Consider the following 18,967-nt stretch of genomic DNA (forward strand, 5'->3'; position numbering starts at 1 on the left):
GTTTTAAGTGTTTGGTTTTTTCTTTTTGTTTGTTTGTTTGTTCTATTCGCATCACAACTGCCCCGTTGTGAATATTTTGTTCATCGATACAAAAAGTTCGCTGGCTTGTTTTCGCTCAACAAGAATGAAACTTTGCGTAATAATAATAATAATAATAAAAATAATAATAATAATAATAAACAAAACGAGGGAGAACCGAAGGGGAGGGTGGGGCCCTCCCGGCCCGGAGTTCGAGTCCAAGTGCTCGCGGCCCGCGGCGCTCCCGGGGCCCGGCCGCCGCCTGTCCCTCTCGGGCGCCCTCTGGCCTCAGTCGTCGGAGATGGACAGGCGGCTGAAGATGGGCAGGCGGCGGCCGGGGTCCAGGCCGGGCGACTCGGAGCCGCTGAGGCTGCCCGAGCTCAGCGAGCCGCTCAGGTAGCTGTCGCGGTCCGACAGCGAGTCCGGGGGGCTGGGGGGCGCGTCGAACACGGGCGAGTCGGACAGGCGGCGCGGCGGCGCGAGGCCGAAGGGCGGCGAGGGCGGCGCGGGCGCGGGCGGCGGGCCGCGGTAGTAGGCGGCGGCGGCGGCGGCCAGGCCGGGCGTCTGCAGCGCGAGCGGCGCGAGCAGGCCGCCCAGCTCGGGCCCCAGGGCGAAGGCGCCCGCGGCGCAGGCGGCGCACGGCCCGGGCGCCAGCAGGTCCTCGGCGCCGAACAGCAGCGCGGCCGAGGCCGAGGCGCAGCACGCGGCGCCCGCGGAGGCCGAGGAGCAGGACGACGCGGACGACGAGCAGGACGAGCCCGCGGCGGGCGGCGGCGGCGAGCGCGGCGGCGGCGGCGGCTCGGCGGCCGCGGGCTGGTGCGGCGCCGACGGGAAGCCCGAGAAGCTGAGGCTGTGGTGCAGCCGGGGCCGCGGCTCGCGCGCCAGGCCGGGGGGCAGCGCGCGCGGGTCGGCGGCGGGCGCGGGCCGCCGCTCGTCGGCGTTGTGGATGAAGTGGCAGCGCGGCCCGTAGGGGCAGAAGCCGATGGTGTGGAAGGTGCGGCACAGCTCCGTCTTGTACTTGGGGTGGCGCGTGAGGCTGCGCAGCTCGTGGAAGCCGTGCGCGAACTGGCACTTCTCGCCGTACTTGCACGTGCCGCTCTCCTCGAAGGGCCGGCACAGCTCGGTCTTGTAGCGCGTGGAGTTGATCTGCGCGCCGCCGCCGCCCTTCTGCTGCTGCTGCTGCTGCTGCAGGTGCAGGAGGTGCTGGCTGCGCTCGCCGCTCTCGCTGAACGAGCGGTCCCGGAACTTGCCGTCCTTGCCGAGCAGCGCGCCGCCGCCGCCGCCCGACGGCTCCTTGAGCGGCGCGAAGGGCGCGGCGGCCGGGAACTTGGGCGAGCCGCCGGCGGCGGGCGCGGGCTGCGCCAGCGCGTGCAGGTTGCTGGCCGAGTGCCGTCGGAGGAAGCCGGGCGCGAAGCTCGCGCCGGGGGCGGCCACGGGCGTGCCCACGGCCTTCTTGTCCAGCATGCTGTTCAGACTGAGGTTGGCCAGGGACTTCTCGGTCTGCCGGAGGGAGCGGGGAAGGGTGAGGCGGGCGCCTCGGCCGCGGGCCCCTCTCTGCCCGCCGCGGCGGACTCGGCCTGGCCCCGGCCCCCGGCCCGGGGCGGCGGGGAGGGCGCGGCGCAAGCCTGTCCCGCGCCGGGCCGCGGCGGAGCTCCACAGCTCCGGCTCCCTCCTTCCCTTCCGCCCGTCTCCCCGCCCACGAGGCGCAGAGCACACACTCCTGCAAACTCCGGCACCCGCCCCGCAGAAAAGCCACGGAGCAGGGAGGGGGTCCCCGAGAGCCGGCGCGGAGAGCCGGGCCGGGGCTCGGGGGCTCCCGCCTGCCGCCGCCGCCCCGCGCCCCGCGCCCCGCGTACCTTGCACAAGAAGTCGATGTCGTAGAAGGCCGACAGAAGTGTGGTCGACATGTTTCTGGGTCCTGTAATGGTCGCAGCTGCAGGCGGGCAGGCTGGGAGGAGCCCTCGGGGCGGCGCGGCCGAGCTCGAGCCACGACGAATAACGGGCGAGGGGCGGGAGGGACCGAAAGTTTGCCGGGAGCGGGAAGGGAGCGAGGGCGGCGGCGTGGCCGGCGAGGGTGCCCGAGCGCGGGGTGGGGGAGGAGGGAGCGAGCGCCCTGCTGCCGGGTGCGGCCCGCCCCCCGCGCGGAGCCGCCGGCCGCTCGCGGACTGCTGGAACTCGGGGCCCGCGAGCGCGCGCCCTATATAGAGCCCCGCCGCCGCCGCGCCGGGCGGGCCGGGGGAGGGGACAGCGCGCTGACCCGCGGGGTCTCCAGGCAACGCCGCCCGCCGGCCCGCGGACGTCAGGCGCCTTCCCGGCCGCCCATTGGCCGCCGCCAATTTTTTTCCTAGGCAGGAGGGGGCGGGGCGGGGCGGCGGGGCGGGGCCGGCCGCCCGGGCGCTCCGGCGGCGCGCGGAGCTCGGCCCTTTCGGGTCCTGCGGGGTGGCGGCGGGAAGATGCCGCTCTCCTCCTCGCCTGGGGCTGCGGTGTTGGAAAGCCCCGGCACGTTGAGCGTGGCCGGGGTTCTGCAATCCTGGACGTGTCTTTCCCCGCCCGATCCTGCTAGGCGGACTGGGGCAGCTTTTATCTCTCACCCTCGGGTTTTGTACTGGGCGCGGGAATTGCAAAAGGCAAGAATAACGCAACCGTCCCCGAGACGTGGCTGGCTGGTTGGCAAAGAGCTCTGCGGACGAGAGGCAGGGGCCCCGGGCCTGGGTCCCCGTAGGCGGCTGCTTCGGCCTGGCTGCACGTGGTGGGGGTGGGGGCGGGAAAGGCCACGCGGGCGGCAGCGCTGCAGTCTAGCCGAGGAGCCCGGGCTCGTTTCTCCGCCCTTGTCCCCGCCCAGGCTCAGTAAACAGCGCTTGAGAGCCTGGGCCTGCCGGGCAGGGCTGAGTGTCTGAGGACAAGGCACTGGCTTTACTAATCACATCACAAGACCTTGAGCCTGGGCCAAAGGCGCGGAGTGGCGCGGGGCGTTCGGGGCGGGGAACCGACTCAGAAGACCGGGGTGGGGTGGGGAAGCCGGGAGAGCAGCGCAGGCATGGAGGCAACTTCCTCTACCCCTTCAGTCAGCCGATCCTCCCGGGAATTGGGGTGCAGCTGCCGGCCAAGGCTTCCCGCCCAGCGCAGCCGTGGCCTGCCCGCCCTCCAAGCCCTTTCTCTCTCCCGCCGTGAGGCACCGCGCGTACTGTACTGCAGGGTCAGCCATTGGTTGACCCTCCGCCCAGGTGGGGGCACTCTGTTACACCCCAGCAGTTTAAGTTGGGAAATAAGGCTTTGCCAATCGCCCCCCCCCCCCCCCCCCGCGCGCTCCAGTCTGGGGACCGGGCAGACACCCCCACCTAGCGCTCAGTGAGGCTAACGCCGCTGACAGCCCCTATCTGGAATCTGGTACTGGACACCTCTAGTCTATACTGGCTGCCAAAAAGCTGGGAGCCTGGCCCACGATCCCCCCCCCCATAGCTCCAGCCGCCTAAGTGGAAGGTTCAAGGACCTGCCAGGGAAGGAAGCTCCACCTCCACCCCCTTCCCGAATTGATCTTCCTAGTCAGCTTGCACTCAGCAGGCTGTCAGTTAACTTGCCTGGAAGGGAAGGAGGCTTGTCACTCAGCCAACAGACTGCTTAGAGTCCAGCTCGCACTTCCTACCACTATTATGTCTCTACTGCCCAAGGAGCTAGAGTCCAGGGCAGGGCTGGAGCTACAGACCCTGCTAAGTCATGAGGTCAGGCAAATCACATAATCTCTTTGGTACTTGGGTTTCCTTGTAAAACAAAGATAAAATTCTTCCTTTACTCATCCCTCACCTTTGTCAAGTACAAATGAGATATCCAAGATGGGTGTTTAAAAGATAAAGTACAAACCATCTTGTGCACTAAAATAAATTGGCAAAGCATATGATGGAGGAACTTGGGCCTCTGGGCCATGGCCAGATGGATGGAGCGACACAAAAACATGGATACTGTAGTAGGGGTCACACAAATCTTAGCCGGTAGAGATTAGAGCCAGAGTAGGTAGTGACCTTCAGGAGAGAAGATGCTAACTCTTCTACCCACCCTGCACAGTCCCCTAGACAGGGCTGGCTAACTGGCTGGTGCTGTTTCAGTCTTTGTTGGAATGACTTCACACATGAGAGTCTAAGCCCCTGACAGTAGGGTCTTCCAGGTTTCTTCCAGGAATGCATCAGTAAAGTGTGAAGCAACCAGTTACTTGGCCACTGCTATTAGGTGAATGACAAGATTTCAGATGCAAAACCAATGGAAGCATCTGTCCCTCCTGCCCTCCCTCCCGGGCTAGCCACAGCCAGCCAAGATCAAAATCTGGGGTTATTCCCAGTCAACAGCAGCGAGAACACCTACTTTGCAGACTTGGAAGGACTCTGGAGATAACATGTAAACATGTTCTGGTTCCTGATTTGGTTCAGAGTACCTGCTAGTGTAAAATAGGTTTACTGTTACATAATTGATTTTATTTCACTTTATATGGGGGGGGGGAGAGGAATACCCACCTTTTCAATGAGTGGAGTTTTGTTGGGCCCCTGTTTAGAACTATTCTGTTATCACCACATCACGGCACTGGTCCCTGACTTCGCACCAGCTAGGTCTCAGAACAAAAAAGAAGTGTTGGGTTGGCAACTCTCCATCAGGTGTGGGCTACACAGATGCCTGGCTAGGTAATTAATTCAGGATCACAAAAACCACATTTGGGGCTGAATGGTTTCAAAACCACCCAAGGAATTTCCTGTTCTCTTTAGGACGAATCTTTGGACACTGAATTAACTTCTTTCTTCTTCCTACAGAGCCCTTTCTTTATACTTACAGTAGCTGTGTTTTTAGGGTTAGGTGGTTTTCTCTCACAGAGACAAATTACATTTGAAATCTCAGCTTTTTAGCAGTAGGGAATGGCCATACTGAATTCCTGTCTCTAACCAGTGCCTTCAGATCTTCAAACATAAAATAATTCTAAGTGATTACTCACCTGAGAAGTATTTAAAAATATTTACAGACACTACACATGTACACGTTATGACTGAAATGGCCTTTTTAGATAACTAAGATGAAAAATGAATGTAGATGAGTCCATGATCCATCCAAGCTACAATCTCAAGATAACTGAAAGTATAAATTAAATGGCAACCCCAAGAAGTAGGAGGCCTGCAGCAAAATGTATGCAAGAGCGCCACCTGCTGGGGATCTAAGAAGCTGGCTAGGCTGTGCTTGGAAAGGCAGGTTTCTAGATTAAATCATTGAAATGGACAAATGAGTTTCTTGGCATCATAATTGAGAACCGTGTCACTGCCACCAAGCACGAGCTGGTGAACGGTGTGTTAAGTAAGTCATTTGTTTTGGCTCTCCTTTTCCCAGGTTCATTCTAAAAGCCAAGACTATGTGCTTTCTACTGGGTGGCAAAATCAGGCTGAAGCATTAGCACATATTTTGGGGAGAGACAGGAGGGCCTCTGAATGGACCTTTTAGTAATTAGGATGGAGTGTATAGGCTTATACATTCAGATAATAAAAGCAAAATTATTTGCATGAGTTTGATCCTTACTTTTCCCAGGATCCAATGTTTGGAACATTTCTGCTTTGCTAAAATGAAATCGGAATTAGAAATCTGACCAAATGGGCTGTTTGTCTGCTAATTTATTCCCTACACACAAAAATGGGATTTGTGTGTGTTCTATGTGTATTTAAAGCCAATTCTGCATAGTCGATTCACAGAAAACATAGGGCAGATGTGGCTGGACTTTAGCATTCTTGGGGGACAGAAAAGGCTAATTCAGGCCTTTAGGAGCCTGCACTTGAGAACAGAGTAAATATTCAACATGGTAGCCTCACTTCCTATAGTGGCTGTGATAAAGCAGGCTACCTTGAATGAGTGGACTGAAGAAAAATCCTTCCATAGGAAGTGACAGAAGCCTAGATTCACACAAATAAATGGAAAGAACTCAAGTTTATGTTACACATGTTTCTTGTGTATTTGGTGGACTAATAATCCACAGTCTCTACTCCAATTCCCCCTCCCACCCCATCGTAATGGGTACTGAACTCAGGGCCTCAAACATGCTAGATAAGCACTCTACCACTAAGTTACGTCTCCAGCCCTTTTTCCATTTTACTCTGAGACAGGGTCTTGTTAATTGTCCAGGCTGGCCTGGGACTTGGATCCACCATGCCCAGCATCAAAGTCTTCACCATGGTGTGTTCTTGGGAGTGAACTGAAGTGCTTCTGCAGGAGAGTCTATGTCTCTGAGCACAGGGGCTCTTTTCCTTCTTTTCCTTCCAGAAAGGCTAGCAGCTTCAGGACGGCCGAAGTCCTTTCCTCCTGAATGCGCAGTCTTGTGAACTCCACGGTCTTCAAAAACTGAGCAGGGGAAGGAAGCTCTCTGAAGAGCTGAGAGAGGAGTGGGCGCTGCTCTGACACAGACCTCTGCAGGTGGGTGAGACACTCCGAGTCAGGGGGACTCCAGCCAGACTTGCTGAGGAGACAGAAGAGTTGCCTGCAGAGGCACTTCACGAAGGTCAGCGTCTCTGCCCAAAAGTTGACTTCTGATTTTTCAAACAGGTAGTCTTCCTCCCCCTGCATCAAATGAAAACACTCAAAATCAACCTCACAGGGCATGCTGACAGGCCTGTCAGACCAAGCAAAGTCCTGCCAGATGCGAGGTGTGGCCCTTCCCCCACCAGACAGAGGGCCCACTCCCACCCATCAACACCCACACACACCACTTGCAGCCTTGAAGGTCACCTTCTATTTTCACTCCTTGTACTTCTCCACCAGAGAGGAATTTTTTTTCCCCCCAGACTTAACATGACCTTTGATAAAGATGTGTTTGTAGTTCTAAGCCAAGATATTTTGGGGGCCTGAAGCAGGAAAAGGGACCTCAACGAGGGAGTGAGCCCCAGACCTACTGGAGAAACCAGAGAGGAGGGAGGAAGGGAAAGTCACAGGGGCAGATCAAAGAACAAAGAATTACCAAGCACAGGAGGCTCGCTGAGTACGAGACCCGATTCCATAATGCTGCAGGTTTTCAAGGCCATTTTATCGCACTTTGTCATGTCTCCTCATCTGCTGTACACAGGCTGCTTTTGAACTCTTGGCCTTCTGGGGATGCCAAGATGGCCAAGCAAGGGACACAACTGTAGGTCTGCATTTCCATTCTCAAGATGCTTCTGCTGCTAGTCATGGTCCTCGGTTTCCCTGTGTGTGTGTGTGCTCCTCCCTCCCAGGCTAATGAATAGTTTTTTTCAAGCTGCAAGTTCCCTGGAAGGACCCTAATTCTCTGAAAAAGCTTCACCCTCAGACCTGATTATGGGGAGCCCCGTGTAATGCCAAGGCTGACTGATGAGCATTATCTGCAATTACACGCCCAACATCCAAGAAGTTTCTTTAAAAGTTCCCTCACCCACTGACCTAAGGCTGCTACCGGGGCACCAGAAGTGAGTGCAACAGTGTCCCCAGAGCCCACAGCAGCACCAACATGTCGCCCCTGCTCTGCACTCTGACTTTCAGAAGCACTGGCAAGTCCGCCAGGCCCATCAAGGCCCATCGAGCCCTGGCCGCCTCCCAGCTCCCCAAGTCCCCAGGATTACCTGATGTGCACTCTCGACGCAGCCCATGAGGTCATCCCCCTCTCCTAACAGCCAACCCAGCAGGATGGGCAGCCCGGGGGCCAGTTGGCCCCACTGTTGGAGCAGGTCGCACAGGACAGCAAGGGCCAAGGTCAGCGCGATGGAGGCATCGACCTGGCAGAAGGCAAATTCTGCAGAGAGGGGAGAGGCGAGCTGTGAACACACTGTGCAGGGGAATGCACTTGCAGCCTGGGGCGGCATCTTCGACTTTGGGGATCTGTGTTCTAGAATGAGTCATGGCCTAAATCCCACCATCTTCATGCATCTGCCACGTACAGGGTACACAAAAACTGCCCCGCCTCCTGGACCAGACATTTCTCTTCCCTTGGCCACTGTAGTGTAACTGGATGGATCAAAAAGGCTCCCCCAGCCAGTGCCCGCACGCAGGGCCAGCACAGTGACTGGATTTGGTGGTCTAGCCCTTCCTCTGAAGCCAAGGCTTCTGGGCACATGAAACACAGTGTCTCAGCACCATGCAGCAGGACGGTGGCACAGTCTTCCTCGTGCAGGAGGGCTCTGTCACAACTATCCAACCCTGCCCAAAGAAGCCATGGATGGTATATATAAACAGATGGCTGTGTTCCAATAAAACTGTATTTATGGATGCTGAAATTTGAATTTTATGTGTCACAAAATATTATTCTTTTGGTCTTTCACAACCATTTAAAAGTGTACAAACCAGCCTGGCACGGTGGTGCATGCCTGTAATCCCAGCTACTCAGGAGGCTAAAGCAGGGAGATCATAGGTTTAGGGCCAGCCCAGGCAACTGTCTTAAAATATAAACAATAAAAAGGGCTGGGGGTGGAGCTCAGTGGTAGAGTGCCCCTGGGTTCAGTCTCCACCACCTCAACAACAACAACATAGTAAATGCCATTTGTAGCGCATGGGCCACCCCAAAGCCCATGGCGGCCCAGGTTTTGCTCATATTTTGCTGCTATCTTGGGGAGAACACTTTTTTGGACCCTTTACTTCCTGGTTGACTGAGGGTGGGGCACTGAAAGAGTAGAATGGGGTGCTAAAGAAGAAAGTGGGGTGCCCCGGGGAAACCAACGCTTACCTCACTGGCCTCAGACAGTCCTAAATATAGGATGACTTGGAGACTCAGAGTGTTGACACTTCAGCCAACATGTCCCCCCTCCTTTCCTGACCTGCAGGAGGCCTCAAGCCACACAGACCTCTGTTGATGCCTCCTGAACCAACACCTGCTTCTCAGTGACGTGCTTCTGTCCAACCCTCAGCTCCTCCAAATCCACCTCTCCTGCCTCAGCATACAGACCTGTCCCTGACCCCAGCTGGGTTTGCTCAGCACAGGGAGAAGGCTGAAAAGTGTTGAACCAGGCTTACGGGGGTGGCCCTCCTGAGGGCCTCTGAGGTGTCAGGCTCTGATCAAATGCTTACCCGATCTTCAATCCTTCAACATCTCTGGTTCTATTCTGCAGTATTGGGAACTGAAACCAGGAGCAATCTACCACTGCCCTAGATTCTCGACTCTTTGAGATAGAATCTCATTAAATTGCTGAGACTGGCCTTGAACTTTCAATCCTCCTACCTGAGCGTTCCTATTAGCTTGGATTATAGGTGTGCGCCTCTGTGCCTGAGCTATAATACAGTTCTGTCTTTACCTAAGTTGCCTTTATGTTATTCTTGTTGAGAATCTGTATGGGGAAGGAGGATGATTAAGAGCCTCCTTTAAACCTCTACAGAACTGAAAATCGAGCTAGGTGTGGTGGCACATGTCTGTAATCTTGGTAGGCCCAGACAGAAGGATCGCAGGCTCAAGGCCAGCCTCAGCAAAGTAGCAGGACTCTCAGCAACCTAGTGAGACCCTTTTTTAAAACAAAAACATAAAAAGGACTGGGGGTGGAGCTCAGAGGTAGAATACTCCTGGATTCAATATCTAGTACCACATACACACAAAAAAGCTGAAACTAGGATTCAATACAGAGCAGGTGCTCAAAACATACCTCTTTATGGTTCTGAAGATAATGAAATCTTTTCCTTCATCTCACTTAATTTGAATGCTAACATAGAGACTGGCACAAAGAAGGTCTTCAAGAAATGGTTGCTAGCGTTGGTACTGTCATATGAATGCGCAACTCCTCCTGAGTCTTCACTTGCTACTACTGCCCTACAAGGAAGGAGCTGCTGCATACGCCATGGGAGGTTGGGGGCAGGTGCGAGTCTACAGTTGTGGTGGGGCTGCGCCAAGTCCAGGGGAGCACGTGGCCGCCCCAGCCCGCCGGGAGGTGGGGAGAAACCCGGCCCACTGCCGACGGGGAGGATGTGTACACTTCGCTTTGTAACTTTTAGTCATTAAAAACAAAATCTCCCAGCTGGGAGCTATGTTCTGAGAAAAGTCCACAGCTGTATGTCCTTAGTACATACAGCTTAGGAGCCAGCCCCAGGTCAGTTGATCTTGAAACCTTCCAGAAAAATCTACCCTGATTCATCCTACCCTAACCTTTTTCTCTTCCTCTCTCCTTTCTTTTCCTCCCTTTCTCCTTTCTTTCTTACCTCTTCTTATTTTGCCTGCCTTCTCTTTCCCTCCCTCCCTTCCTCTTTTCCTTTCCCCTCCCTTCCCCTTCTCCTTCCTTCCTGTTTTAGTCTTCTTAAGAAGACTAAAACAAGCAAGGACTGAAAGCCCCCAGGGAAAAAAATGTTTCACCCACCAGCAAAATCAGTGCCTGCAGCTCAGGCAACAGTCTGTAAAGAACACATGAGGGACTGGGCGTGGCGGTGCATGCCTGTAATCTCAATATATGGGAGGCTGAGACAGGAGGATCACAGGTTCAAACCCAGTCGTGGCAACTTAGGGAAGCCCTAGCTACTTTTCAAGATCCTCTTAAAAAAAAAAAGTAGGGCTGGAGGTGAACACAGTTCACAGGTAGAGCAGCCCTGGGTTCAATCTCAGTAACACACACACACACACACACACACACACACACACACACGACCAGAGATGCTGCCAGGAGAGTCAGGCTGCCACACTGGCCTCCCTCTTCACCATCTGTCATTTGCATAGAAGGGACAGGTGAGTGACAGGATGACAGCCTGGAGGAGAGCTCGTGCAATGTGGCTGGAAGTGGATCCAGGCCAGTGGCACATGCTTGTAATCCTGGTACTTGGGAGACTGAGATAGGAGGACTGCAGATTTGAGGCTGGCCTCAGAAACTTAGGGAGACCCTTCTTGAAAGTAAGAAATAAAAAGGGCTGGAGATGTAGCTTGGAGGTACAACGCCCTTGCATTCAATCCCCAACATACAATACAACAAACATACAATCAAGCAAATAATGGATTAACTAGCCAAGTACCAACCCTGCAAGACCAGGAGGGGAAGGCGGGACGGGTGGTCCGCTGGATTCAGATGCCCATTTGAAGGGCCAGGTGCATTCCACAAGCTCACTGAATTACTACCCCTGGCCCAGGATTAAGACAGCTCCGCCATGATGGCCTGGGTCTCTACTGAACAAGAGCCCGAGGAAGGAGAGGCCAATGCAAGGAGAGGGGTTCTTCACTTAAGCATGCAGCCCAGCCAGTCCACTGAGGAAACAGGAAAGCATGTAATGAAGCAGCAAGTATGTTTGAAAATCTGTTACGTATCCACAACAGACAAGACACTCCTGAAAAAAACGAGAGGATTCACATTTCTTGATTTCAAAACTTGCCACAAAGTTAGAAATCAAGGCAGTGCATTTTTTTAATGTGGCCGGGGATCAGGCCTCACCCATTTTAAGCACGCTATCTATCACTGAGCGACACCCCCAGCCTCACAGCGTGGTACTAGCATGAGAACTGATACATGGATCAAGAGAACAGAAAGGACATATGCCGGGCGTGATGGCACACACCTGGAATCTTAGTACTTGGGAGGCTCGGACAGGAGGATCATAGGTTTTAGGACAGCCTCAGCAAGTAGTGAGACTCTCATCAACCTAGATAGACCCTGTTTCAAAATAAAACTAATAAAATAGGGCCTTGGGAGGGAACTCAGAGGTAGAATGTCCCTGGGTTCAAAACATACATACAGATCAGTGGAACAGAGTCCAGGAATAGTCAAGAGCTGTTTGTTTTGTTTTCAGTGCTGGGGATTGGATCCAGGAGGACTCTTCCACTGAGCTACATTCCCGGTCCTTTTTATTTTTATTCTTGAGACAGGGTCTCACTAAGTTGCTCAGGCTGGCCATTCACTTGTGATCCTCCCGCTTCAGCCTCCCAAACCGCTGGAATTATAGGCATGTGCCACTGCACTGGGCTAAAATATAGAAACGATTCTTGAAACTCAAAAAACAAAAACAAAAAACCAACAAAACAAAAAACAAGCCCAGCTGGGTATCATACCTCATGCCTAATAATCCCAACTACCCAGGAAGCTGAAGCAGGAAGATCACAAGTTCAAGGCCCTGTCTCAAAACAAAATAATATTTAATAAAGTGCTGTGAATGCACCTCAGTGACAGAGCACTTGCCTGGCATGCCACGACGCCCTGAGTCCAACCTCCAGTACTACAAAACAAAACACCACAAGAGACATCACTTCACCCACTAGGATGACTACAGTAAAGAGACAGGTAAGTTTTGGTAAAGGTGTGGTGAAGTTAGAACCGCAAAGTTTGCTGGTAATGTCAAGTGGTACAGCCATTTTAGGAAAGAGCCTCGCAGCTCCTCAAAAGGCTAAACTGTATGACCCAACAAGGAAGGTAAGAAACTTAGACATATTCAGAGCCACCTAGTTCATAAGAGCTAAAGAGGAGAAACAACCCCACTGTATCAACTGATGAATGGGTAAACAGAAAGTGGTACGTCCATACAGTGTACTCAGGCATAAAAAGGAATGAAGAAACTGGTGGTCCAGGTGGGAAGGTAAGACTGTCACCGTGGCAACAGGGTGCTCAAGGTCTGCATCAGCTGGGGAGGGCGGAGTCAGTGAGGGAACAGATCGCCTGTGAGACCCCTCCCACTGGCTGCAGAGCTAAGGCTCCCTCTGCCACACTAACCGGCCCATCCGGGCTCTCCTGCTGGAGAAAAGGGACTAGGGCTTTTCTCATTGTATCCCCACACTGTCGGTGATCCAGTAAATACTTGTGGATAGAGAAAAGCTTGGCTCAATGGGGGAAGAGTGCTGGAAGAGCCACTCAGCACCCTGACCAGCTCCCCAAAGCTGAGGATTTTCTGCAGATACACAGCCACGACAGGCTTCTTCAGAGCTAGGAGCTGAGAGAATTCACTCCCTGCCCCTCGCTCAGTGTTCGCTCTGCAGACTTGACCTCTAGGGAAGGAAAAGCCTGTCGCTTTCCTCACAGAGTGAATAGTTTAGTCACATATAAAGTGTCAGGGAACAGTTCTACATGGGGCATAACAGAGGCTAATTATACCATTAGTAGTGGTAATGAAAGGACAGAAAAGGAAAAACAAAACCCAAAAGACATGGGGAGTGGGGGGAGTTTAGTGGGGGAAGCTTGGCAAGGCTGGGGAAGGAGGCCCGGCCCAGCAGGCACGAGTGAGGAGCCCAGAGGTGGAGCAGAGGGGCGGCTGGGGTCTGGAGGAGCGGGCTGGGCGGGGCAGCCCGAGGGCAAAGGCAGTGTGAACTTCAGTATTACTATGCCGTCTTTTTTCTGAGCAGAGTATTTTCAGGTTTCAGTAGGCTGTTTCCAGACAACCTCTTTATTTCTAGTCTATTCCATAGACTTCACTTTTCCTCAGTGGGGCCCCACAGCCTGTATTTTAATTAGTTGAGAGAAACAAGCATGGGGCTGAATCGGTTCTGCTGCCTCTGCTGCACACCCTGCCAAGGGCTGCAGGAAGTGTCTCTGCGCCCGGCCTCCTCTTGCCCCCACCTGGGGGCACAGGGCCCTGGGGGCCCAGAGCTGGGTTTCCCAGGCAGGCCACCCCCCCCCCCCAAATGCCACCACTTCAGCTTTCACCACCAAACAGAGCTCCCAGATGACCCACCCTAGAGACAAATGGCCCAGAGGAGGAGGAGGCGTCCTTGGAATGGAGGAGGATGGCCTTTCTGGCTTCCAGGAACCCAGCTGGAAGTCAGGGTGGGGGAACATGAGTGTTCGTGGTATTAAGTCTGTTCTTTATCTGAACATTTGAAAAATGTCATCAAAGAAGAACCAAATGTGCCGGTCAGGGCTCTCAAGGGCAGCCCCAGTCCCAGCAAGCACTGGGCCACGTGCCAGGGGCCACTGGACTCCTGCCCACCCACTGCTGCCCTGGTCTGTGTCCCTGGATTAGGGGCAGCTTTTTGCCACTAACAATGTGGCCATGGTATTGTCTGGAGGGGACTCAGACTCCACCAGGCCCAGGTGAACCCCTCTATCTCCTTTTTGTCTTTTTTCAGCCCTGGGACAGACTGTTTGAGAGAAAGAACACTGGAAAAAGAACCCAGCCAGCCACACAACGGCTCAGAGGCTCTCAGAAGCATCTGGACAGGGGTGCAGTGGGATTGTTTAGTCCTTTCACACAAATTTTATAAAGCTCGTGTGGTTTATTCAAAATAATAAATTTCTTGTAAAAATCCACATTTATACTTTTAATTTTTTTAGTTTTAAAAATTATATATAATGTAAGGGCGCTTGTAATCCTCATGCTTGGGAGGCTGAGACAGGAGAATTGCACAGGTTAGGCTGGCTTAAGAGACCCTGTTTCTAAATAAAATATAAAATAGGTCTGGGAGTGTAGCCCAGAGGTAGAAGGCCCCTGGGCTCCATCCCCAGTACCACCAATAAATAAATAAATAAATAAATAAATAAATAAATAAAATTATATATATTTATATCCAGTTGACAAATAGCATCACAATTATTACTGTATAAAAAACTAAAATTCACCGTGGAAGCTAAGGCCTAAGGTCTTATATCAACTGTTCCCTTTTGCTTATATCTAGGAGCTGTTAGAAATTAAGATTCCAAGCTGGACGTGGTGGTGCATGCTTGAAATCCCAGCATTTGGGAGGCCGAGACCGGAAGATTGCGGTTCGTGGACAGCCTCAGCTACTTAGTGAGGCCCTTTGCAATTCAGTGAGATCCGGTTTCAAAAAAAAAAAAAACAAACCAGGCCAGGGGGTGTAGCTCAGAGGTCGTATGCCCCTGGGTTCCATCCCCAGACCCACAAAAAAAAAAAAAAAAAAAAAAAGAAATTAAGATTCTAGTACCTTAAAACAAACAAACAAAGATGGCCTACATTATTTACATACAGTATGGGAAACAAAAGCTGCTTTTTGGTTAAGTTAGATTGCTGTTACCTATAGTATTTACACTGTAAATGTTAAGGGTGAAAAGAACTAAAAAATATCATTTCAAACAGAAATATATTGTGTGCTAACTTAATTTTGTGCAGTGCCATGGATGGAACCCAGGGCCTCACGCATGCTAGGCAAGGGGACTACCACTGAGCCTACGCCTCCAGCTCCGCAGCATTTTTTGAAATTTCAGAAACTTAGGGTCTAGCATGTCTAGGTCCACCTGGAGCCGTGCATCCAGGCTGGGTCTCACCTCAGCCCCAACTCACAGTCCACAGACCTGTTCCCTTGCCTGGTCTTGTGGATGTGCGAGTTTGTGACTCCTACCCCATGGTACTGAGGAAGGCAGCTGGGCCATAGCGGCCCCTTACCTCGACAGAAGAGAGCACTGAGACCCTCGCCCAAAGTCCGCGTCCTCCAAACACTGACTCTGATTTACTTGCTATCCCTGCTGGGCACACCTTCTCTGTCCTCGTGTATGTGGTGGTGTGTGTGTTTTCCTGGGATTTGAACCCCGGATCACTCTATCTTATACCACCGGCTCTTTTTTATTTTGAAATAGGGTCCTGCTAAGTTGCTGAGGTTCTTACTAGGTTGCTGATGCTGGCCTCAAATCTATGATCCTCCTGTCTCAGCCTCCCAAGCACTGGATTGCATGCTTGGCTCTCTTTGTCCTCTTAACTCCGCCAGGCCTACTCTACCATCCTTTAGCACCCACCTTGGAATCTCAGGTGAGATTCCACCCCACCATGAGCCCTCTGTCCTCTGCACAATGTCCGGGTGTCACATGGGACCCCAGCGCTTTCCTCTTCCAGGACGCCCATAAGAGCGGCACAGGTCCCAGCGGGTGCCAGTCCTGCGAGCTGTGCTGTAGCCTTGCCCTAAGCAACTTCCTTGGGTTTACCAGTGGGAAAACTCCTGGATACAGGAGTACGGCCACAGAGGTGGATAGAATTATTGTTACCAGTTTCCTTGAAGAGTTGTTGAGGTTTAGAGAACTAACTCATTCAAGATCACAGGAAGTAACTGGGAGGGTCAGATACAAACCCAGGCTGGTCTGGCTCCAGAGCCTCGATCCTTGATCACTTTGCTAAGCAGCCTCGGAGAACTGGATGAATGGATGGATGGGTGGATGGATGGGTGGATGGATGGGTGGATGGATGGATGGATGGATGGGTGGATTGGTGGATGGATGAATGGATGGATGGGTGGGTGGATGGGTGGGTGGATGGGTGGATGGATGGGTGGATGGATGGGTGGATTGGTGGATGGATGAATGGATGGATGGGTAGATGGATGGGTGGATGGATGGGTGGATGGATGGATGGGTGGATGGATGGATGTGTGGGTGGATGGATGGATGAATGAATGAATGGATGGATGGGTGGATGGATGGATGGATGGGTGGATTGGTGAATGAATGAATGGATGGATGGGTGGATGGATGGGTGACCAGACTATTTTCCTTTTGCCCCAGATCCATGTTCTGCTGGTCTCTACCTTGTTCGCTCTCCCAGCATATTGATCTCTACAACTTATTTTCCTGGTTTCTTTGTTACCAGGCTTCCAGCTGGATTCACCTACTGGCAAGAGAACACCGGTGTACAGGGGGCAGAAAGAGCTGGAGCTCTGTCTTCCCTACGCCCCTCCCCGTGAGCCACCAAGATGCTGGCTGTGGCTGCCTCCTCCACAGCTGGAGTGTGGGGCAGCCCCTCCAGCTTCTCAGGACCGTGTGGCGCTTCTCAGGACTGCGTGCTACAGAGCCCTTTCTGCCCAGAGCTGGAAATGTGTTTCCAGGCAAGAAGGGAGGAAAAAAAAATTATCATCATTTGAAATTTTAAAAATATTTCGGGGAAGCCAGGCATGGAGGCATTTGCTTGTAATCCCAGTACCACCACCACCACCACCACCACAACAACAACAAAAATTGGGAAAAAGCTGGGCATGGTGGTTTATGCTTGTAATCCCAGTACTTGGGAGACTGAGATGGGAGGATCACAGATTTACAGCCTCACCAGTTTCTTAGTGAGACCATCTGTGACTTAGTGAGACCCTGTTTCAAAATAAAAAAATAAAATAGGGCTGGGGGTATATTTTAGAGGTAAAATGCCCCCAAGTTCAATCCCTAGTACCACAAAAATTTTTTTATAAAACTTTCAAATATTAGAAATTCATTTTTTTTTATTTTCTAGATTTTTTTTTTAAACCTTTGAGCTACACCCCTAGCCCGATTTTATTTCTTATTTGGAAACAAGGTCTCACTAGGTGGTTGAGAGTCTCATTACTGAGGGTGTTGTCCAACCTGTGATCCTCCTGTCTCAGCCTCCAAAATGCTGGGATTACAAACGTGCACCACCATACCTGGCTTTATTCTTTATTTTGAAAATTCATTTATACCTGGCTAATAGTACACTCTGCTAAAAGCTCATAAAAATACTTGCATTTAGAGCTGGGCATGGTGGCGCACGCTTGTTATCCCAGCATTCTGGAGGCTGAGCCAGGAGGATCGTGGTTTGCTGACAGCCTCAGCTACTTAGTGAGGCCCTTTGCAACTTGTGAGACCCTGTTTCAAAATAAAGAATAAAAACTAGGGCTGGGGGCATAGCTGGAGGTCAAATGCCCCTTGCAGGTAAAGGGGCAAGGTTGTCCCCGGGGGTCCTGCCCTCTTCTCCAGGGCCTGCTCCTTGGCAATTTCACTCTGCTGAGTATCCCTAAGGGCCCCCTCTCCAGCTCTGGGAATGGTCTCTGCAGTCACTTGCCCCAAAAACATATTTCTGGAAGCTCCTGCCCCACGAGCCCACAGGAGCTAGTGCTCACAGATTGGGCAGGCCCTTGGGGTGCCTGTGTCACCTGATGCCCCTTCCTTGGCCTGGGCAGAGTCCAGTGGCTCTGCAGACACATTCTGTGCTCCTCACTGGCCAGAGACTTTGAAATGTCTCTCTTCCTTGAAGTTGCTTTAATTTTGTCTAGCTTATTTTACTATTAAGCTTCCTTCTCTTCAAGAAAATTTCTTTTCTTTCTTGGGGGATCAAACCTGGTTATCATTCTACCTTTGAGCTACAATCACAGTCCTATTTTATTTTTGATTTTAAAACAGAGTGTTGCTAAGTTGCTGAGGCTGGCCTTGAACTGGTGATCCTCCTGTCTCAGTCTCCCAAGTACTAGGATTACAAGTATGTGCCACCAGGCCTGGCTCAGGCTTCTCAGCCTGAGTTCTGAAGAGTGGCTCTTCTGAGTTCTTGTGAAGCTTCTCTGGCCTCAGTGCCACTCAGCTGGCCCTCTACTCCTACCCTCTCCCACCTAAGCTTATTCAGAACGAGGTAGGAGAGAGGGAGAAACTGAAAGACTGATTCACTCCAACTAAGCTGTCATGGGCACCAGGAACCATGCCAGCAGCCCAGTCTAGGCCCAGAGTGGAGTGCTCAGTTCCCCAAACCCACCGGTACGATGTGGCAGGTGGTGGCAGCAGATGGTAACACACAGCTGAACATTGGACATTTTAATTTTTCTGGTACTGGGGACTGAACCAAGGGCATTTTATCTTCAAGCTATACCCCCGGCCCTTTTTACTTTTTGGAAGCAGGTCTTACAAAGTTGCTGAGGCTGGCCTTGAACTTGTGATCCTCTTGTCTCAGCCTCCCAAGTGCTGGGATTATAGGTATGTGTCCCCACACCTGGCCTGTAAATTTTAAATCAGAAAATTTCAAGAAGATGTTTTTTTTCTCCTGAGGACTTTAACATAACCATCTCCCAACTTTATACAGAATCCAGGAAGTTCTCTTATAGATATGCCTACCTCACCCCCAGACTTTACAGCTATAAAGAGAATAAACAGGGCATGGTAATATAAGAGCAAACTAGGTACTGCTATGTGTCCCTGGGGGATTTCAGTGTTCCTGAGCACAAGGGTATTTACACTAAGATGGCTACATTGTCACCAGCTAATACATAATCTATGGTGTCACCTCCATTACTGGCTGAAACAACATCATATGTTTTATATTCATAAAGTTATTGTAAGATTCATTAACAATGTTCAAGATATCAAAGTACCTGAGATTTCAAAGTTTCTGGGAATTT

The 18,967-nt window shown here is 52.3% G+C and overlaps 2 protein-coding genes across 2 annotated transcripts in view; both read right to left on the minus strand.

The window, feature by feature from the left end:
* Positions 1-306: 306 nt before the first annotated feature.
* On the minus strand, positions 307-2,010 carry ZFP36L2 (ZFP36 ring finger protein like 2; the record flags this gene model as incomplete). Its single annotated transcript, XM_080711136.1, has 2 exons — positions 1,875-2,010; positions 307-1,518 (listed from the first exon to the last, which is right to left on the minus strand). The coding sequence occupies exons 1-2, from the start codon at positions 1,923-1,925 to the stop codon at positions 307-309; spliced, it is 1,263 nt and encodes a 420-aa protein (XP_080567262.1). The 5' UTR covers positions 1,926-2,010.
* Positions 2,011-6,252: 4,242 nt separating this feature from the next.
* The window catches only part of THADA (THADA armadillo repeat containing), a gene marked incomplete at both ends in the record, with an annotated part of 379,586 nt that continues 366,871 nt past the window's right edge, over positions 6,253-18,967 (minus strand). The window contains 2 exons of the mRNA XM_080711248.1: positions 6,253-6,591; positions 7,605-7,774. Of these exons, the coding sequence (XP_080567374.1) occupies positions 6,253-6,591; positions 7,605-7,774 (509 nt within the window). The remainder of the gene's footprint in view (positions 6,592-7,604; positions 7,775-18,967) is intronic.

The sequence above is a fragment of the Muscardinus avellanarius genome (genome assembly GCF_963383645.1).
Source record: "Muscardinus avellanarius genome assembly, chromosome: 15".
In the NCBI taxonomy this organism is placed as follows: domain Eukaryota; kingdom Metazoa; phylum Chordata; class Mammalia; order Rodentia; family Gliridae; genus Muscardinus; species Muscardinus avellanarius.